The following is a 21,185-nucleotide window of genomic DNA, read 5'->3' as shown; positions in this document are numbered from 1 at the left end:
TGCTTCTGCGCAGGAGGAGAACCTTGACCTTGCAGCGGATCGAAGGCCTCTCCAGACCAGTCTCCTGGCTCCCCGCCTTGGCCCACACCGGTGACCCTTTCCACCAGGGCAGGAGGAGAACAGGGTTCCCTTGAAACTCTTCCCCAGGCATCGCCATTTTTCTGATCCTTTGCCCGTTTCTTGTCTTTTCCTCCCATTATTGCCATCCCTCATCCTTGCTTCTGTGTGTGTGCGTCCGCATGCACAAACACACGGTACTATTAAAGGTTCGGTGGTGTGTAAAGACAATCAGGGTCAAGACTGAGGGAGGGGGCAAGAAGCGCACACACCTATATTAGCCTTTCTTGCCTCACAGGATGCCAAAGCCCCCACAGCCTTGGGCTCCCCAAAACACCCTGTGCCTTCTTGCCGTCATCATCCACAACAGCAGCACCACCATCATCATCCATGTCGCTTCCCCCTCCTTGAAAAGGCTGCCATGCGCCAGGCGGGGCCATTTCTGTGTCTCTCTCTGGGATTCTGGCCGGAAGGGGCTAATCGGAGCCACCGGGAGTGGATGCGTTTCTTGCTGACAGCCTTATCTTAAATAGTCCTTTTCATTCTTTTGGCCACGAACAGATGTCACTAAATTAACTCCATTGAAAGCAAATGTCTTACATTGTCAGCACAATTAACACACATTGTCCATTCTTCTCTGTAGTTTCATTTTAATTGAGCCTCTTTTAAAAAAAAAAAAAAACATAGTCTGACAGTTTTCCATCCAGATGTGGGGGGGGGTCCAGCCTTCTGTCATGATCGTCTTAAACAAAACTTACAAGATGGCAAAATGGGGATTGTCTTCTCCCCCCTTGGCAGGAGGCTGTCTCTTCTGCCCTCCCCGGGGACTCCCGTTTTTCTCTGTACCGTCTTTCGAATCAGCCACGTCCCCTCCGTTCAGGGCCAAAGGCTGGAAAGGAAACCTTAGTCGGGTCGAGGGGCTCCCTGTGTTTCTGGCACTTGCAAAGCCGATGGAGTTGCGTGGCGTCCGAAGACGGTAGAAAAATCCAAGCTGAGTTTTAAGCATGTGGGAAAGGACCTCTGTAGTGGAGAGACTGGGGCAAGTATTTATCCTTTCATAGACGGGTGATGTGGATCCGGAATCATTGGAGGGAAAGGAGTCCAGGGCTCCCTGGGGAGTTGAGACAGACCAGACAGACAGAGAGCAAGACCAAAGCATGCTGCTTATATACCGCCCCACAGGGCTTAATGCCTCCGTCTTGTGCTACCGTTTCAAGCAACTTCATAGATGTGATGATGATTTTATGATGATTTGGGAGAAAGGGACAGTTTGGGTGAGAAGAAGAATGGGGATCAGAAAAGACAATGTTCTTTTTCAGGGGTGCAGTTCAGCTGGGGTGCAGGTAGGTTTTCTCCCCAGTCCTGAAATATGATCTCCCCACTGTAGCCACCTCCTTCCTTCCTTCCTTCCTTCCTTCCTTCCTTCCTTCCTTCCTTCCTTCCTTCCTCCCTCCCTCCCTCCCTCCCTTCCTTCCTTCCTTCCTTCCTTCCTTCCTTCCTTCCTTCCTTCCTTCCTTCCTTCCTTCCTTCCTTCCTTCCTTCCTTCCTCTTTCTCCCCATAGGAGACCCAAGGCCTTTCTGGACCAGTATCCAGGTTACTGGGCTATAACCTCTGTGAAGGCTTGAGCCACCCTTTGAAGCTTTGCCCCCCCCCTCATTCCCCACTGGCCAGCAGAGAGCCTGGGTGAATACTATAACTTCACAGCTCCATTCTCAGTTTTGCTGTATAAACAAATTCCTCTCTGTTTCATCCCCTCCTAAAGTCGACATCCCAAATTTGGTCATAATATGCCAGGCGAGATAAGCACATGAGCCTTTTAAAACAGAACAGCTCTATTGCATTTGACAGTAATTTTCATTAATTTATTTTATTGAGTGATCAGAGCTTTCTGGAATATAAACTGCATCATCCCACCGTATCACACTTTGAAATACAGAGGACTGTTTGTCTGAAGCTAATGGGATTAGATGAGAACAGGACGCTCACAGCTTGGAGAAGAGAAGATGCATCCTCACGAAGTGCTCACTACCACCCTGTTCAGCATTTGATGGCATAATGAAGCGTCTAAATGTATTTTTCTTAGTTCTAAAAATACCTCTTTTTTTAATGCTGAAATTGAAATGTCTCAGTCAAATTGCATAAAACAGGCTTAAATATGTGAGCCATCTGCCAAATGGATATGGTTTCCCTAAGGGATGCGGGCATGCAGGGGTGCCAGAGAAGGGGAGACTTCCGTGGCATATGGGCACCTCAAGGGCACCCAGAGGAGCCAGCAGCCATTAAGAGGCAGTAAAATAATATACTAAAACAGTGGAGCCCTATAAAAAGGACATTTAAAAAAAAGTAGTATATTAGAAGAAGAAGGGAGAACGTAGAAAAAGCCAGGATTAGAGCTTCGTTCCCCAGATGCTTGGAAACACCACAGCCATGCGCATGCGCACACACACACCACCACAGCCATGCGCGCGCGCGCACACACACACACACACACACACACACACACACACACACACACACACACACACACACACACACACACACACACACACACACACACACGGAGCCGGTTGCTCTTTCCAAAAGAAAAAAGCTCTTTTTTATGTTCCCATTTGTTTTTCTGGAAGTTGTTGGTTTTGCAGCTTGGAACTGCCCACTCCGAGTTCAGCCACTGGCCTTCAGGGTGGAATTCCCTCGCCTCCCCTCGACCTCATTCCTGCCTCGACACCTCAAACATCAGAGGCCATTGTTTGTATGGTGTGATGTTGTCCCTCTTCAAGGTCACAATTTCACAACTGCAAGACTTAAGCTTTAAGGTTCCAGTTAGAGTACAGAAAGAGTGACTTTATCTCTTGTTCAAGCACAATCATGGTGTGACGTTGTAGTTGTAGAACTGGTGAAGAAGGAAGGCTTGTCGTGAAGCATTATTTCTTTCATCCTCTGGCCGTGGTAGATGGAAAACGGGGCATCCGTCGTGCCTGGCTTGAAATAGCCTTTGCAGAATGCCAGCCGCCCTTCGCTTGGCCACAGGAAAAGGGGAGCGCCTTCGGGTTTAAAGACAGCCGTGCTTAACAACTGACATTTCTTTCATCCAGGGGAAGGCACGAGTCTCCCCAGAGCTCTCAGACGGGTATCCAGGACTCTCCTGTTTCAGGGGCACTGGCCATCCAGACAGAGGAGCCTGGGCAGCTGCCTCCATTGGGTGGCTAGCAGCTGGCCACACTTCCCTCTCTGGACGGGCAGTGTTTCTGAACAGGGGCTGCCGAAAGGCAGTGAGATGGAGAAGCAGGAGTCTTTGCAACGCAGTACAACGCAGGGGAGAACCATGGGCTGAGAAACATGAGTTTGGCCCCAGAGAAGCAAGGGATGCTGGCAGCATGTCTGCAGGACCTGGGAAGATCAGGGGTCCACACCAACCAAATGTCTGTGAACTATCCTAAAGGTAAAGAGAGGCAGTCGTGAAGCACAGCTGGTGTACAAAGGCAGTTGCAACTCTGCTCTTTAGATCAGCCTATTGCACTATCCCTTCTATTAGCTCACGGTGACCTAGTTATTAAGAAGGCCTTTTCATTTACCCGGAAATCCCATGGCGTTTTTGCACACTCACGCGAGAGCAGCTCCTGTTAATTCAGTTAACAGTACAGGCCACATAAGTAATGGAATTTAAATACAGCAGGTGCTAGTAACCCGCATATCAACGCCCGGACGTTTCTTCCTGTCTGCCTCTGAGCTTCTCACTCCGCTGGTACAAAGGAGAAGCTTTAGCCAGCAGCCCAGAAGGGTGCCCAAAAGATGCAGGTATGAAAGCGACCAGCCATGGCCCCCTTTCTCAGGAACTTTCCTTCGTGTTTAAGTACCCATCAGGAAAGTTCCTGTGAGTAGAAGAAAGATGAACAGGAGCTGGGATGAAGCAGAAAATGTCTCCATTATCTGTCTGGAGAATTCCTGCAATTTTGTGAGAGCAGCAGATCTAGTTGGGGGAGAATGAAAATGTTTCTGATTGATATTCACAATGCACAGATTTTTCCTCAATTAAAGTTAATTACACACAAATGGAACACATAATAATCTGTGTTCTTTCTTCTTCATCTGTTTTTTATTATTATTTTTTAATAATCTGCTATTGTGATTTTTAATGTCAAGTTAGAATCCTATCTTCCAAGCTTAGATGTTCACTATATGGGCTTTCTGATTAGTTTTAAATTCCAAAAGCTTTTTAACTATGCCGTTTAAATATGTAAGCCACATAATAGACCATAATGGCTCCTTTGGAATCATTAGAACACATAGTAAATACGATCCAGCATGACAATAGTTTAAATACACACTCGGATGATAGCTTTGTAACAAGTGGGGACTTTGCATTCTATCAGCGAAATGGCCACTTACATATAGATCATAATAATATCTCCTTGGCAACAATTAAGGTCTATTGTCTCAATTTATTGGCTGTGAGATCCTCTTGATGGGTTTGGTTCTGGAAACAAAACAACAGACTTTGAAATAAATGCAACTAGCTGCCAAATTCCAGAAAACACATTGTGCGCCATTCTTTACCACTTGAAATATACCTTCAGGGATGGGGGGGGGGACCAGGAGGAAGGCACCCTGGCGATCCATTTCAGGGCCCTGCTTGCCCATAATGCCTTTTGATTCGAGCAGCAAGTGCTGGCGGAAGTCGCTGAAAATCAAGGGCAAGCCCAAGCATTAGCTGGCTCTCCTCTCCCTTCTTCTATGTTTGCAACCCTCTAGTTGAGCTACTCCAACTGCACCATCAAATGGTTAGAAATGGTTTTGCCCTCACCATCGGTCCATGATCTGTCTCTGCCCAGTGAGTTACAGAACACCTCTTTGCCATAGAAAGGCTCCGGCTGCTTCCAGTTCTGTCTTTGGAATCCAAATCCAGATCCACCACTGTTCTTCATGGCTTACATCCATTCATTGGTCCCGAGTCTTCGCATGAGTAGAACTTGATGTAAGTGTTGACTTAAGTTCACTAAGTGGATTTGCTCCATTTGACTCGTAACTATGGGATTTATCTCTGAGCATCTTAAGGGAGCAACCAGCCAACCTTGCTTTCCATAAAGACACATGCTAAAAATATGAGCAGATACTCTTCACTCTTCAGTGATGCTGGTGTTCTTGAGTGGATTTCCTCATTTTGGGCTTTTGCTTTCTACGTATTTTATCACACATCATACAAACGTCCATGCATCACAAATTAAATGTTTAACACAATGTGTATGGCCGCTATCACTGAATGTTTTGAAATTAACTGAAATGACTGCCAGTCTCATTTTTTATACTGCAAGAACAGGGTTGTTTAGTAAATTAAAACTAACCAGCATGATTTTTGTCGGCCAGATGGGTTGCTGCTTTACTGTCTGGCATCCGTGTGGCACATCTCTGCTAGAGAAGCTTCTACTTCCTGGTCTACCACGTTCACACATACAAAGGTGTATTTGTGCACAGGGATAGCAGATCCACCAAGAGTGGGCTGAAGACCACCTATTTCACTCATTGGAGGGCCAAGGGTTAGAGGACTAGTGGGGTATTAATTAGTAGAACTATTGAATGACCTGGCTAGTTAACTGTAGAAATTGTTGGTACAGAACCCTGTGTGTGCTAATTAAACACCCTTTGTATATGCTCACCAGTATACATTGCATAATTTTTGCAAGCACTTCCGAAGTTTGTTATTCAGTGATGGATGCTTCCACACGTGGACCCGGTCTTCTGGAATTTGAATGTGACAAAAATCCTCCTCGTACACTTAACATTGAGCAGGTGTTCAAGCAACAGGAGCCTCAGAAGGTTTTTTCCTGATGATCTTGATACCCATCCAGGTTCACAGTGATCGACTTGATTCAGGGAATATTTTAGTACAGCTTCAGGTCTCAAAACAGACTTGAAGGCCAAACACAGGATCCCTGTGGTTCCCCGAGCACCTGATGCCCAGTCTTCAAAATACCAATATTTATTTTGGGAATACAGATATGCTCCTTATATACTGCTCCATAGTCCTAAAAGCTGTCTGGGTGGTTTACAGTTTCATTATGCAGGCTGCACATTGCCCCCCACCACTGCCACCGCCCCCCCAACCATCTGGGTACTCAGTGTATCAACTTTGGAAGGATGGGAGGCTGAGTCAACCTTCAGCCATCTGCCTGAGGCCAGGATCGAACTCATGTTTTGAGCAGAATTTTGACCGCAGTACTGCAGTTTAACCATTGCACCATGAGGCTCATGGGATTCCCGCCCCCTTACTTGCAATATGGTGTGGTGTTAATAAAGCTGAAACAGAAATTCAGCCCAGTTGGCAAGGCGTACTGTTTACTGTAATGGAATATCCTCGGCTTAATCATCGTGTTGTGTTTTCCTTAAGGAAGTTGGGCCAAAGCTGGTGAATGAAGAGTTCTCTCTCTCTACCTCTAATCCGTCTAATATAGTTTAATCACCCTTTTAATTTTTTGAGAGAATATGAGTCTTGAGTTGCCTTGTGATGCTTCTCGGGCAGGGAAAAAGCAGCAGCTTCCAAGGAAGCAAACCAGGCTTCATTTTTCAGCCAGTGTCAACGTACAAAGTGGGTGTTCTTCTCTTTTTGGTTAAGGGAAATTGCAAACCATGGCGAGCCCATTACAAAAACTTCTTCTGCGGCCGGTACACGGCCCTGGGCTGCTTTGATCAGCATCTTCCATTGCCAGGAGTATTCTGGAGGCGGGTGGGTGGGGAAAAAAACCCTGTGGCTAGTTTTAATTGTGCAGAATTTCATAATCAAAAGCTTCAGCAGTTTGAACCTCAGATCATTTATTTCTCAATTACTTTTCCCCCAGAATTCTTATTAATTCAAATAGGATTTTGATTTGATATAGAGCTCAATAAATGGGAGAACGAGCTTAATGAATTGAAAGATAGGATTGTCTTAAAGTAAATGTTTAAAAGAATATGCTGCTGATAATTGCTGAGATGGAAATCGAATCTTAATGACTTTAATTTGTCGTGAGCTACGTATTTATTGGGGGTTGTGTGGAAGTAGGGTGAATGTTTTCTGTGGGCTCCCCTCCCTCCTGGTGGCACACTTAATTTTTAGTTTGCCGGCATGTCCAAGATTATCCTACAGGTTCCTCAGCAGTGTGATTTGGCAAAAGTAGATTCTCTATTTGCAAACGGAAGCAGACCAGGAGCAGCTGTATCGGGCAGAGGTCAAGGGTCAACCTGGATCGAGCCGCCTGATTCCTTCCCAAAGCTCCCCACTGACACCCCATGTCTTGCTCCTGGGGTCAAGTTGTCAGCATAGAGCTACCCTCTCACCGGCCAGAAATCTTTCAGCCATTAGCAAAGCTGGCTTCCCTTCTTGGCCATTGCTACTCGTGGGGCATTCAAAGACCTGTTTTCCACATACTTGTGAGATGTTGTTGTTTTGTTTTTAACATTTGTGCTAATGAGCCTCACAAAACCACCTCTACCAATTAATACCAGCATCGCTTGGAGGACTTACTTTTGTTTGCCTGACTCTCCTAGACGCTGCCAGCCCGGAATATGGATTGTGTTCGGGCTAATGCCTATTCACAAAAGCCGGGCTGTCATCCCAAAGCCTCCTTCTATACTTGTCATTATCCATTGTGTTTCGGCTTGGTGATTTAAAGAAGAATGGCCTAAATCCAATACTGAATTAAAGCCGCCGTACTTCCTAAACACGGCTTGCCGTTCAATCGCTTAAATTTTTAGACAGCTGTGTCTCAGGGGTTGGTTGTAGTAGACCAAACTTTGCACTTGATGTATAAAACATGAGGATGCTAAAATGTTTTCCCAGTCGATGCCGTAAACTCAGTCCTTTTTTTTTTTAAAGGCTAGCTGAAATGATACGCCATTTCATTTTCTCAAAGATGCTTGGCATTTTGGCAATTCTTGAAGTGAAGGATATGCTCATTGGGGTATCAGATGGCACTATATAAAAAAACCTGAGTGATGGAGCTGCTGAAGGGGTAGAGCCACAACGCGGCGAGAAGGAGCTCTCTTCTACCAACGGAGATCATCACTCTTTCTCGCTCAGTTGGATCCATGTCAGCCTTTCTTCCTGCCCTCTGGAGGTGTTGGACTCCAGTTCCCACTCTCTGGTTGGGGATGATGGCAGATGTATTCCTACACATTTCAGAGCCAAAAGCTTGAGGGGGGCTGGTTCTGCCCCAATGGGTGTAGGTTTGTCCTTCATGGACCCTCCCCTCCCTCTCAGGTGTCCTCTTTCTCATTGCGTGTCATGAGCAAGTTGGTGCTTTTTGGATGGATTCTAGCATTGCCTGTAGAGCATAGACGCGGGAATACTCTTGATGGCTGAGTCCATCCCTCCTCTCCCGGCCCCAATTCTCCTGCTAACCAGTTCTGTGTTCTGGGATATTACAGCTGACGCCCTGGCATTAGTTCATTAAAAATAGGGCATGTGGAGGGGGTGGAGGTGGGAGGCTGTATTCAGAGCTTCTGCCTGCAAGGAATCGCCTTAGTTCACTGCGAGTAAATGAAGAAAAGCTTTCCTTCTATTTCTTTCGACTTCCACAGTGTCATCTGGTGATTTAAATATAGCAAGCAGAAAGTAGTACCCGGTGCAGACCAGCTTCTGTGCTCAATGGAAACGGTGGCATTTCTAGTGCTGATTCTCCGACTGCCTTGTATGTTGTGCCACTTCGTTCTCTCCTCCACTTTGCTCGTCAGGAGCCGTGCATTATTGATCCTGCCTGCTCCTTCCTGCCAGTACATGGATGGTGACACCCTCCCCAAAGAGGGAGGGAAGAAGAAGTCGTCCCTGGGATTCTCCCATGCATCCGGGGTTCTTGTGGTTGGTGTAACTTGGTGGGGGTCAGAGTGTCCGAAATTCAGTGCAATGGCCGTGGAGTTGCAACAGCTTCCGTTGTTGTTGTTTAGTCTAGTCGTGTCCGACTCTTCGTGACCCCACGGACCAGAGCATGCCAGGCCCTCCTGTCTTCCACTGCCTCCCGGAGTTGGGTCAAATTCTTGTTGGTATGAACGTTGGTATGAAATTCATGTTGGTATGAACAGCCTCCATAAGGGGCCAATATTACACAGACTCTCCTTACATTGGCTTGCTTTGGACCTCTCTTTCCATACTTCAGTCCCAAGGGTGTCCATAACCAGCTTACACACCTCAGACCTTAAGAGGATCCCAGTAGAACCAAACAAGGATGAACACAATCGAATGATAGATAAAGGTGCTATCAACAGAGCCAGCTAGATTAAAACAGCTCCTCAGATGGCCAGGCAACCAGTTAGGTCTTCACTGGGTCCCCGAAAGAACATCTCTGTGTGTCGGGTGAGCCCTCAGTGCCACGAGGACATGGCAAAAATGGGTCTGGTCCCCCCACCCCTCTCACCCCGGTTTGACTTGGCAGGCCATTGCCACGGAATGAGTTCTGCCTGTGCAGCAAAATATGCTGGGGGTTCAGGAAAGAAAGGAGCCGTAAACAAGGTACTTAACAGTCAGTGCTGTTTCTGCCAGCTCTAGAAGTGCATAATTGGACCCTCGATAAATTGTAGGAACAAACAAAAAAAAAACCCAACCTGAAGGAACATAACCAATGTAAAAATGCATTTATGTAAAGGTCTGTGTTTTGTAGTAAAGGACGTGAAGCACAGGCAATAAGAGGAGAGAGACACCCACCAGGAAGGGCTTGTGGGGTGCCATTTGGGGCCTTTTTACCCCCCTCCCCATGAGACCTTGCAGGAGTCGAATGGTTCAGAAACAACTCAGGGCAAGCCTAGTGGAAACCTGGGAAGTGGGAGTCTCCAGACAACCCCCCCCCCCAATCTTCCTGCCTTTTTCCTTGACCTTAACCTGTGCTTGAATGCAGCCTCATGTAATGCCTTGTTTTTAAACTTTCCAGCTTGTGAAGCCCCTATTTGAGCTGAAATTCGGATGTGTCTTGTCCTGTACACCTGCATGCTTGTTTTTCCTTGTTCGGCTCTAGCGCGGCTTCGCTCTCTTTTCTCCCGCACACCGCCAGCCCCAACTCTTCCTCTACAGCGCCGTGAAGTGACAAGCCCAATGGAGTTAGCTTGCAGTTTTCTGCACGTCGCCTACTATTTTTAGCCCAATAATGGTAGTGCTTGTGTGTGTTTGTCTTTCCTCCCTACTCAGGCTTCTCGTAAAGCTTCTCGTTAGTGACGTCCAATACAGTTAATGGTTGTCTTCTCAAGAGTATGGTTTTTATAAGGAGGGCTGGTGTGTGGCAGCCGCTGAAACATCTTTGGGCAGTGATTTACGTCGCTGTGTTTTCACGAAGGAACAGCTTCATTCAAACAGAAGCATGGCCAGGTGGTTGGCTGACTGTTGTTTCATCAGATCCTCTGGCACATTCAGCAAAACCAGTGTTCCTGTTCCAATCCTTTTAAAAGACGAGTAGCCATCTTTCCCTACCCCTGATGCACCTCCAAGCCAGCAAAGTCGCTGTGTGCGCAGTTGTTGAAACAAAGTTCCCTGCTATTGACTGTTTGCATTGTGAGCCACGTTGAGCGTAATGTCTCTCTGAGTACCTGATGTATACATTAATGTTTAATCCAAAATCAGCAGCTAATTAAAAATACCAGTCTTTAATCAAACAGCATCTTTTATGTAAGAATGCTCTGTATTGCTTAACATTTCTTCTTTCTAAAAAGCAATCAAGAAGTACCTAGTTCAGTAATACCAACATGGGGCAGAAGCAAGAAAGGAAAAGAGAGAGAGAGAGAGATGCAGGAAGAGGTGAAAAGGTTCAGAAGCTAGGCTAGGCATTTTTGCTGTGACATCTGTGATTTGACTTCTCAGTTTGGGGGTTGGTTTAGGCATCTGGCTGCAGAGTCAGAGTTTGGGGGATTGGATTCCCCACTGGGTCTGCTTGACAGGCCAGGCTAGATGACCGAAAAGGTCTCTTCCAGCAATGCAGTTCCAAGATTATTCTGCAAGGTTTCAGGCTGAACAAGTCACTGGTCAGTAAGCCAGGTATCCAGTACACCTAACAATGCTCAGCCCTTCTGTTTCTCCTGCCTTTTTTGTTTGTTTTTTGTACCGCCTGGCTTGACAAAAAGAGCTTTCCAGAAAGCTTGCACACTTCTGTGCATTTGTTTCGGTCCTTACAAAAACCATTGTCCAACTGTGGATTCTGTTTTGTTTTGTTTCCAGCACGGACCAAGACAGTTCCTGTTGCTTGATTTCTACTAAGGGATAAATGTATGAAGACATTTCACTGGGCAACGATCCACAATGTTAAGAGCAGTATTTTGTAAAATAAGATTGTATTACTTGCTTGGTTAAATGCACATGATGAGCTTTGATTTCCTAAAGGCCTCGAAGTATTAATATGGGGCTGAATCCATAGGTGGATCCCCAGTAAAACAGACCCAGTGGCTGAACATCCTGTTGAGCAAGTATGCTTGTACAACTTGCTTTTTACGCAAGTGCCAGCTCCAATTGCATCAAGATGGAAGCATTATGCAGAGCCCACTTCCATGGGTGCATTGAGCAGTCCTTGTTGTGTCGGCATTCTGTCTGGCAGATCTACGGAAGTGACACTTCATGTTACACAAAGACAAATACTGTAGGATTCTGGCTGATGAATCTATGAGAATCACCTTAGTTTTCCAATAACTAAACCTCCAAGGGTGGGGTGGAGGTCTAATCTGTTGGATTTGGCTCAATGGGAAAAGTGCATATAATTGCCCAGCACTGATTCATCTCAATGAAAAGGAACATGGGTGGGAGGTTGAAATGGAAGCAGAGACGTGTGGCAGCCATAAGCTGGGGCAGATGGAGGTCAGTGCTGTTCAGTGTGAAGAACAGTGAGAGAGTATTATTAGAAAATGAAATTGGCAAATCAGGGTTAGTTTCAACCCCTGTGTGCAGTCACCTATAGTTGTGTAGACATGTTTTCATGTACCAACTTCTCCAGTAGGCTATTCATTTGCTGCTTTCTTGGGATCTTTGGTGTTTTCCATCTTGACCCAACCCCTGTGAGGTAACGAAATGAGCAGTTGTTGATTGACTTGCCTTCTGTTCTCCTTTTTGTGCCTTCAGGTGATGGACAGAACTTGGTGACAGAAGACGTGACCGTCATCGAAGGCGATGTGGCCACCATCAGCTGCAGAGTCAAAAACAGCGACGACTCCGTGATTCAGCTCTTGAATCCCAACAGACAGACGATTTATTTCAGAGATTTCCGGCGTGAGTTATGTGTCGTTGGTGGCCAATCTTGATCAAAAAAGATACTGAATCCTTCTTTTTTTAAATTTGATGTTAGATGTGTGAAGGCTTTAGTCTTCTCTTCTGTAGGTTGGCAGAGGCAGCCAGTCATAATTGTTTCCCTTTAATTAAAAGCCTTGATGTGGTCTCATTTAAGAGTCAGGCTATCTTTCAATGTGATAGCAATTGATTATAGTTGTTTACTCTGAATTACAACTAAATGCCGAAATCTTTAGCCAAAATAAAAACCCTGAATCGGGCAAAACAGGACGGGCGCCACATTGGATTCAGGAATGGTTGGTTGTCCCTCTTTGGAGGGTGAAACCTTAAAGCCAGACCTTCCTTAATTCCGCGGCAACATCTACAGCTGCCCAAGATGCAATAAAGCCTTTGTGGTGCATCTAGAAACTTAACTAGTAGAAGATATTGCTAATTTCAGACTGGGTGACCTTTGGTTCTTCACCTAACTTCTAGGTGGGAAGCCTGCCTTCTTTCTTGCTAAATTAACACAACAGTGTAGTATGTGCAGGTACAAATCGCATGGCCCCTGCTGAACTGCTTTTAATGGACTTTCCAATTCTCAAAGAGATGGTTTGCGTAGCGGTCATCAATTTGCTAAAGAATTCCTGCCGTTATTTGCTCTGTTTTGTTGTTGTTTTTAGCAGAAGGCAAATAGGCTATATGACTACAATTATCATTATATGGTACAGGGCATTTCCTTTGGTTAATGATACTAATTGGCAAGTAGCTGTGTTGTTTTGATCCATATGGTAACAAAACTAGTCCAAACAGCAAGATGGAGCAAAAGAGGGTGATGCCCCCTGCTGTGTGTCAGTGTCGTTGTCACCTCTCCAGGCTTTTTCTTTTTAATGTTTTGTGTGCATCCTAGGGGAAGGTGCGAGGGTGATGCTCCCAGTGCGCAGCGTCTGCCTTGTGCCTTGGAGTTTCCCATTCTGTGTCTCTTCCACAGCTCTGAAAGACAGCAGGTTTCAGTTGGTGAATTTCTCCAGCAGCGAGCTGAGAGTGTCGCTCACCAACGTCTCCATTTCGGACGAAGGAAGGTACTTTTGCCAACTGTACACGGACCCCCCGCAGGAATACTACATGACGATCACGGTTCTCGGTAAGAGCCGGCTTCGGCTTATTTGGAGAGCAGAAGGCAGGAGGGATGTGAAAGCTAGGCTAGGTTCTTGGACGTTTTCAGTAGCAGCATCGCCTTCAGCTCAAGCCCTGAAACCCAAGGTTTCCTGCTGCGTGCCATTCCTTGTTTTGTTATCCAAAGACCCTGGCAATACCTCTCCAGGCCTTTGGGTCAGAAGGGCAGGATGGGAACCCTTGCGGGTTGTTGTTGTTTTTTTAAAAAGAAATGCTTATAATCCACGGAACAGGGAGAAGTCAGGATGTAAGTTGCTGCATCTCTAAAAGCAAACTCTGCACTGCTCCCTTGGTACATTCCAGATTTCTCTTCTTATTTTATTGATTGATTTATCCATCAGTTTAATTTATGTACTGCCCCATTCACGCTGAAGGGCTATTCTGGGCAATGTACAAACAGTTCAAACAGGACTACAACAAAACAATGCACTAAACACTAAAAATAATATACCACTAACACACAAAGTCTAAGGACTGGAAAATGTTTGTATCACATCTTGAGTGTGTGGGACAGGAAGGGGCAAAGTCTTGAAGGGGAGCTCTTGTCATGGCCGGTTCTTCTAGAAGAAGAAGCTGCCTTGAGCATCGCTTTCACTTCTCCAGGGCTCTCGCTGTGTCGTGCCCCCACCCCCCCCAAGACCTTGACATTTGCCTCCCGCAAGCCACACTGTCATCAAAACATAATCTACAAGTTAAATATATTTGCCAGTTAAGGGAATCAGCGGTCCTCGCTCCTTTGTTCTGAGCTTCTATGTTTGCTTGAATAAATCTTAGACAATATAATAAAGGTCAAGTACAGTTGCTTATTTGTTGTGGTCTCCGATGCAAATGTAAAAATCAAGGATTATGTACATCTGCAGGCTGTTCCACCTCTTGACACAGTGATGATATCTCTGCATGCTTAATTGTAGTCAAGAGAACCTTGAACGTAATCTCCCTTTCTTCCTTCCTTCCTTCCTCCTCCTCCTTCCCTCCCTTCCCCTTCCTTCCTTCCTTCCTTCCTTCCTTCCTTCCTCCCTCCCTCCCTCCCTCCCTCCCTCCCTCCCTCCCTTCCTTCCTTCCTTCCTTCCTTCCTTCCTCCCTCCCTCCCTCCCTCCCTCCCTCCCTTCCTTCCTTCCTTCCTTCCTTCTTTCCTTCCTCCCTTCCTCCCTTCCTCCCTTCCTTCTATCCATCATCAGCTCCTTCCTTCCTTCCTTCCTTCCTTCCTTCCTTCCTTCCTTCCTTCCTTCCTTCCTTCCTTCCTTCCTTCCTTCCTTCCTTCCTTCCTTCCTTCCTTCTATCCATCATCAGCTCCTTCCTTCCTTCCTTCCTTCCTTCCTTCCTTCCTTCCTCCCTCCTTCCTCCTTTCCCCTCCCTTCCTTTCCTTCCTTTCTGGAGGACATGCAACCTAAATCTCAAGGCTACACCCATCCGCTACCTTCTTCACGCACGACATGGCGATCTAACAAGGTCCACCCCTTTCTCCTCCTCCAAGATCACCAGAGGGATCCTGGTGTATGAGTGTCATTTTAGTACTTGTGGCCCCAAGGATCTCAGCACATGCATAATTGCAGGATTAGCCCACTTTCCAGGAAGCCTGGCTCTCCCCCACCCTCCCATCCGTGGCTTCCCAAGATTCCGGTAGGAGACAAGCCTGGATCGCCACAAGTCATCACGGTGTGAGATCACACTTGCTGATTAGTTCCAGAAGTTCTCCTTTCTTGCTCCTTTCCCCTCCCGCAGTTTAATGAGATTCCATTCTTAGTATGTCATTACACATTGAAAAGGTATTTAAAATTATCTGGAAGTATGAATTTCAAGTTCAGCTCCCTTCGCTGCTGAGGGTTCTTTCTCAGCGCTGCTGCATTATGATTCCCTTTTTTTCTCATGTAACCCAAACTAGATATTTAGTAGGTGTGTGTTCAGTTCTGCGGAGAGATTTCAGCAGATACTGGCCTGTTTAATCCCCCTCTGCCTGGCAGAAGGAATCTGGTGGAGGAAGGAGCCGACCAGCAGCCTTTGCATGAGCCGCCGGCATCCCTCACTCGGGTTGAGTATCTGGCCTGCACAGATACTGGCCAATAGCCCCTGAATTCCTGGTTAGGTGCTGCCAGAGGCCCCCAGGGAGCACTTGTATTTTTCCTGTCTTGTTCCCACAGGGTTGAAAAACATGCCCCCTCCTTTGCGCCTCGAGGAGAAGCAGTGAATTCACGTTGCCACCTGATACGTTTCATACACACTTCTTCATCAAAAACACCACTTATTAGTCATACTTGAGTCACCCAACTGCTTAATCAGAATAATCAGAGGAAAATAAATAAAAATGTGTGCCTAAGAATAAATCTCTCTTCTAAAGCTCCATTTAATGCTGACATACTTGTAGTTGCCTGGATCGCTCACGGTGGGACAGAATATTTGCCGTTCTGTCTATCCCTCAAGCCTGCCACCTTTTTTGGGGTGGCCGGGAGGGGGGGCACGCAATGCAATGCCATTGCAGCCGCCTGGGGGGGAAGGAAGTGGGGCTGCCTTTATCGTTGTATCCCTGAAGGGTGCCTTCTTGATGAGTGCAGCCTGCCGGATATTGGAGTTGGCCCATGTGACAGACAGAGGAGGCCAACGCAAGGCGGTGTGGAAGGGAAAGGGCCTCTGTGAGCATAACAACACTTGGGGGGAGGCTATGGTCAGCTTTTCGCCTCTGGTCTGTCTGTCTCCTCCTCTGGTCTACACGGGGGGGGGGGGAAGGCTCATCCCTCCATCCTCGCTTCTGTATCCGTGCGCAGCTCCCTGACCTGCCTTGTTTCCGATGTTGCTTCCTTCCAGTGCCCCCTCGCAACCTGAGGATCGAATACCAGAAGGAGACGGCGTTGGAAGGAGAGGAGATCGAGCTGAACTGCACGGCCATGGCCAGCCGACCGGTGACGACGATCAGATGGTTCAAAGGCAGCAAGCCGCTCCTTGGTAGACCAGCCCTCCTAAATCCATTGAAGGGGAAAGGGGGTGGGCGAGGAGGGCGCCTTCTGGAGGGCAGATCCCTGCTCTTCGACTTTGGCCGCGTCGAGGCAGAAAGCCCGCGGCGGGCCTCCCACTTGCGCATCCGGTCGCCCCCCCCACGTGTGACCGAAAGGAGCTATGCCTGTCCTCCCCAAGTTCGTTTGGGCGAAGCTGCACGAGGGCCGCTCCACTGCGTCTCCCACCCACTCCTTGTGTCGTTTCCAGCGCCCAAAGGGACCCTACCGGCCGCTGACGAAAGGTTTTCAAAACAGTTAGAGTAGTGATATGCCACTGAGTCGATTCTGACTTCTGGCGATCCTTTTCAAGGTTTCACAGGTAGAGATGGCTCAGGGGTGGTTTCCCATTCCTTTCTTCCGGGGGGAGGAAGACCTGTGTAATTTTTAAGCGTGTTTGGGGTCTGTTTCCTCCCCCGTCCCATCCTCACGCCCCTCTTATTCTCAGCTGGCTGTTACAGAAACCAGCTCCCCTTCCGGGTTTTTTTTGTCACAAAGGCTCCTCTCCATCCAGTGCTCTCGGGGAGCCCCTCCTTGTGCTGCTGCCGCCGGTGTTTTCCTGGCTCCAGTGGCAGCAAGGACTGTGCATCATCCACCCTTTTCCCTCGACCTCTGTAGCGACCCAGGATCACCCTCTACACGGGGGACGCCAGCCACCCTGGATCTTGGAGGCTCCCAAGCTGCTTAAAAGGGTTGTGCTGACTTGCTGGTTCCTAGAACCGTTCGTAGGTAACAGAATCCCTGCCCACGATCCATATTGCCTCCGGGTTGCTTGACAAACAAAGAAGTTTTGGATCAATCTACTTATTTGAGGATTTATACCCTGCAGTTCAGCCTGATGGCTGCTCGGGGGGGGGGGGCTCGCAGCTGAATTAGAGCACAAGCAAAGGACGGCTGCTCAAAATAAAACACCAAGGAGCCCCTTTTGCAGCTCGGCGAAATGACAGGCCAGCAGGAGGGGCCCTGGCCTGCCCTCGCCTCTGGTCTGGTCACCCAGCTCGAGAGAGGAAGAGAGAGACTCTTTTGGCACATAAAGCTGCCTTTTAGTTTCTGCTACCAGCCCTCCCTTCGCCAGAAAGTGAGCAGCTCCATAGGCAAGCAAGCAAGCAGCTCTTTAATCATCATCACCTTAGAACTGCAGAACTTAAAGGGACCCTCTGGATCAGGGAGTCCAGCCCCTCTCAAGGAGGCCCCGTGGGGGAATCGAACTCCCAGCTGCTAGCTCTGAAGCCAGAGACCGCAACCATGGAGCGCTCTCTCTCTCTCTCTCTCTCTCTCTCTCTCTCTCTCTCTCTCTGCCTCTGATGCTTCTCATTTGCTTCCACCTTCTTTCCCTCTAAAGAAGGGAAAGGCCAGACGGAGTCACCCCAGAGGCAGCCTGTCCTCCCTCTGACTTAGGAGGTGGTTTTGGCCCCTGGCCTGGAGCCCCCCAGGTGTGTCGGGGGGGGAGGCTGCAGGCCAGGTCCCCGCGAGCCGGTGGCTCGTCCCAAATTCTTGGGGGGCCTCCCCGCTCCTCTCTCTCCTCTCCTTGGCCTTTCCTGCCGGCTCCCTTTCGACGGGCGAGCTCCACAGGGTGCCTCTGCCCGCCCCCCCCCCCGCCCGCTGCCGCTGCCTTTTGTTGGTTTTCGGCAGTACCACTGTTTAAATATTTTAATTACTGCTTTTAATTATGTAAATCCGCAGAGTCACTTTCCCTCTTAATTATTGATGATGGCTTTTGGCAGTGGCAATGGAGGATGAGGGTGGAGTATTTCTGGCTCCATTGACTTAAGGGTTTGGAAGGCGTCCTGGAGTTCCTAATCCGTGCGGCCGATTGCCGTAGATCCGTGTTGAGCGACGAAGGGGCCTCCCCGCCTCCTCTTTTCTCGTTGCATCTGAAGCCAGGGAGAGACGGCATGCTCAGATGCTTCCTCGCCTTCCCCGTCCCTTGAAGCAGGTCTTTGCCAGCTCGGTTCCGTTACAAAACGGTTTGGCTTCCCCTCACACACACACACACACACACACACACACACACACCAACGTAACCAGCTAAGTGTTTCCTGGACTAAATACCAGGCCAGGAAGCGGCTACCTCTCTCGGCCACCTTTGGCAACGGAGACCCGCCTTCAGATGTGCCGGCAGGGAAGCTTCCCACCAGCCGGGAAGAGCTGGCCCATCAGTTTCCCAGCAGCGCTTCCAGTTGGCGAGACAAGAAGGAATCTTTGTCAGCTACGGTCTTCCGTTCCCAGAAGGGGTGCAGTTGGCCTTTCAGATGCCGGCAGAGTCTTACCATCAAGGAAATAAAAGCAGGGGTGCAGAAGGCTTCAGCGGCTGCAGGGGGAATAGCTAGGCTCAGAAGAAGAGCAAAGGGGCCACTTGGGGGCGGGAGGCTGGGCAGGAGTTTTCTGAATAGGTGGGCAGATTAACCCAAAAAAATTTTAATTTTTAATTTTTTGCAAAAATGGGAAGAACAGACAGGGACCCGAGACGTTCTGCATTAGAAGTGTACAAAGGTTGTGGCATTTGCTTCTGAGTTAAATCCTCCACAAATGGGGCGTCGTAGGCCTGGCGTCTGAAGGATTGGTCCTCCCACTCACCTCCTGCTTTGCTTTCCCTCTTGTTGTTGTTGTTGTTTTTCCCTCTCTTCAGCCGGCAAAACCGAAGTGGAGCAGTGGTCAGACATGTACACGGTGACCAGCCAGCTTTCGTTGAAGGTCAAGCGGGAGGACGATGGCGTCCCTGTGGTCTGCCAGGCCGACCATCCTGCTGTCAAAGACATGCAAGCCAAGTACTACCTAGAAGTGCTGTGTGAGTACCAGAAGCGCAACCCTTTGGAGAAGCCGCTTGGCGGAGAAGAGGATGGGCGGCCTCCGTTAGGCAACGATGCTCGCGGGTTTCCCGCTCCCCCTCATTCTACTAGACCTGGCGGTCAAAGTTCATTTTATTGATTGATTTATTACATGTGGAGTGTTCCTTTTTCTTGATTCAGGGCTTCAAGGTAGCTTAAAACATGGTATGGAAGGCAGCAGGCACGTATATTGAAATAATCTACAAAACATAATAATGAAGGATTGTTAGACTTAAAATGATTTAAAACAAAATCTGCCAAGCACCTTGGTGGCCCCTAAGCCCCACAGTGGCGAGCAGCCTCTTCCTGTGGTTTCACGTATAGGCTGATTAGAATGGGGGCTAGGACTGAACCCCCCCCCGAAGGGGGGACCCTCTCCCCCAGCCAAACATGAGGCCGTCAGACAGGAACTATATACAAGCACCAGCTTCTGAGGTCAAGCAAGACCTGGAGCCCCTGCAGGTCCATGTGGTGAGGTTGACCCAGAAGGATACCTTGATTCCTGGTGTTTCAAACCAGCGAAGGACCTGAAACAACCAAGCAAGGACAGGATCCTCTGCCAAGTTCCTATGCAGGTCTCCCTTCAAGGTGCTGTGAAGGCAGAAAGTTGTAGGTAGCTATGAGGCAGGATTGAAACGGCAACCCACTTACAGATGGTAGCCTAGGTCAGAGTCCCTGAAAAGTCTTGGTTGGCCCCCTTTTTTTTTTTGATCCCTGCTCTGCAGCAGGTCTGAATTTGGGACTGGGTTCAGTCTGGAGTGTGAGCAGCCACCGCACAAGGACCTTACTCAGGATGGGCATGATCCCTCCCTCCCACTCACTCTCGCTCTTGTCTCAGTTGTGGAGGTTGGCTAGCATCATGACCTCTCTCTCTCTCTGCCGCCTCTTACTGGGCAGATGACCAGTCCATCTTCGATCAAGGCCCAGCCAGGCAGTCTCTGACGTTCCTCATCCAGAAATGTATCTACCACCTCTTCCGTGTTTTGCCCTGATCTTCTCTTGAATGCTGTGTCCAAGTAGAGGGTTTTGTCATTGGCAAATCAACATGCCTGAGATAGGGGCGCTTATGTTTCTTCATCAGCAGCTCCGTTTCTTTTCACTCTCCCATCCGATGAAATATGTCTTTGTCCGTCCATGGGACGGGAAGGATTCTGCCGCAGGTCCGTGTGATCTCACAGAATCAGGCCGTACCGAAACAGGGATAACGCAATGGCAGATCCCGCCCGATGACTGGACGGTTTTGAGCCTTACAGCGGTGCTTTCTGATTTCAGGTGTTAGAGAACCAGAAGGTGGTCCAGGGCTCTGGCAAGGGGTGGGTGTGAGCACTTTGCTGTGTGGTGTTTGCATCGGAACCATGCCCAGATTCACAGGCATCTCCTATGCCTCAGGAACACAGCTGGAAGGGGTTGGCATTGGAGGGGGCAGGATGGCACCCACCCAGCAGGATGTTTCTCAGAGGCCTGAGATCTTCTCCAAGTAAGGAGAGGCGGCAGTTAACCAGACAGCGGTTCTCTAATGCCTCGCCATTTTCGTGAAGGAGCAGAGATGAAGCAGGACACTCCGGAAGTGATTCAGAATGCCTTCAGTATATGCAGCTCAACCGTAACGTTACACAAGGAGCTGCTCTCTTCTCTCCCCCTCCCCCGCCCCTCAACTCGTGTTAATTTATTTCTTCTACTTCATTATGTTGTTCCATTATGAGCATTCTGCTTACAATTTTCATATTGCATGAAAGTATTGGGGACGTAATGGGAAAACAGGAAACATCAGATACGACCTAAATTGGCAGATTGTGGCGGTCCCGCTACTGTGCTAATGTGTAATTCATTTATGCAAACTTAATGTCCATTAACATTTCTTGTAGAGCTCCATTAGCTTTAATAATACATTAGCACCTTTGTGAGGGCTGACCGAAGAAGCTTAACCATGGGGGGGAAGC

The 21,185-nt window shown here is 48.2% G+C and overlaps 1 protein-coding gene across 6 annotated transcripts in view; it reads left to right on the top strand.

Moving 5' to 3' along the window:
* CADM1 (cell adhesion molecule 1) overlaps window positions 1-21,185 on the top strand; it is a 239,261-nt gene that overhangs the window by 165,781 nt on the left and 52,295 nt on the right. For all 6 annotated transcript variants that reach the window (XM_072979365.2, XM_078379612.1, XM_072979367.2 and 3 more), the window contains exons 2-5: window positions 12,114-12,260; window positions 13,249-13,401; window positions 16,233-16,370; window positions 19,047-19,205. In XM_072979365.2, the coding sequence (XP_072835466.2) occupies window positions 12,114-12,260; window positions 13,249-13,401; window positions 16,233-16,370; window positions 19,047-19,205 (597 nt within the window). The remainder of the gene's footprint in view (window positions 1-12,113; window positions 12,261-13,248; window positions 13,402-16,232; window positions 16,371-19,046; window positions 19,206-21,185) is intronic.

This window comes from Pogona vitticeps, chromosome 8 (assembly GCF_051106095.1).
Source record: "Pogona vitticeps strain Pit_001003342236 chromosome 8, PviZW2.1, whole genome shotgun sequence".
In the NCBI taxonomy this organism is placed as follows: Eukaryota; Metazoa; Chordata; class Lepidosauria; order Squamata; family Agamidae; genus Pogona; species Pogona vitticeps.
The sequence above is the reverse complement of the archived record's forward strand: the minus strand, read 5'-3'. Positions and strand labels throughout refer to the sequence as shown.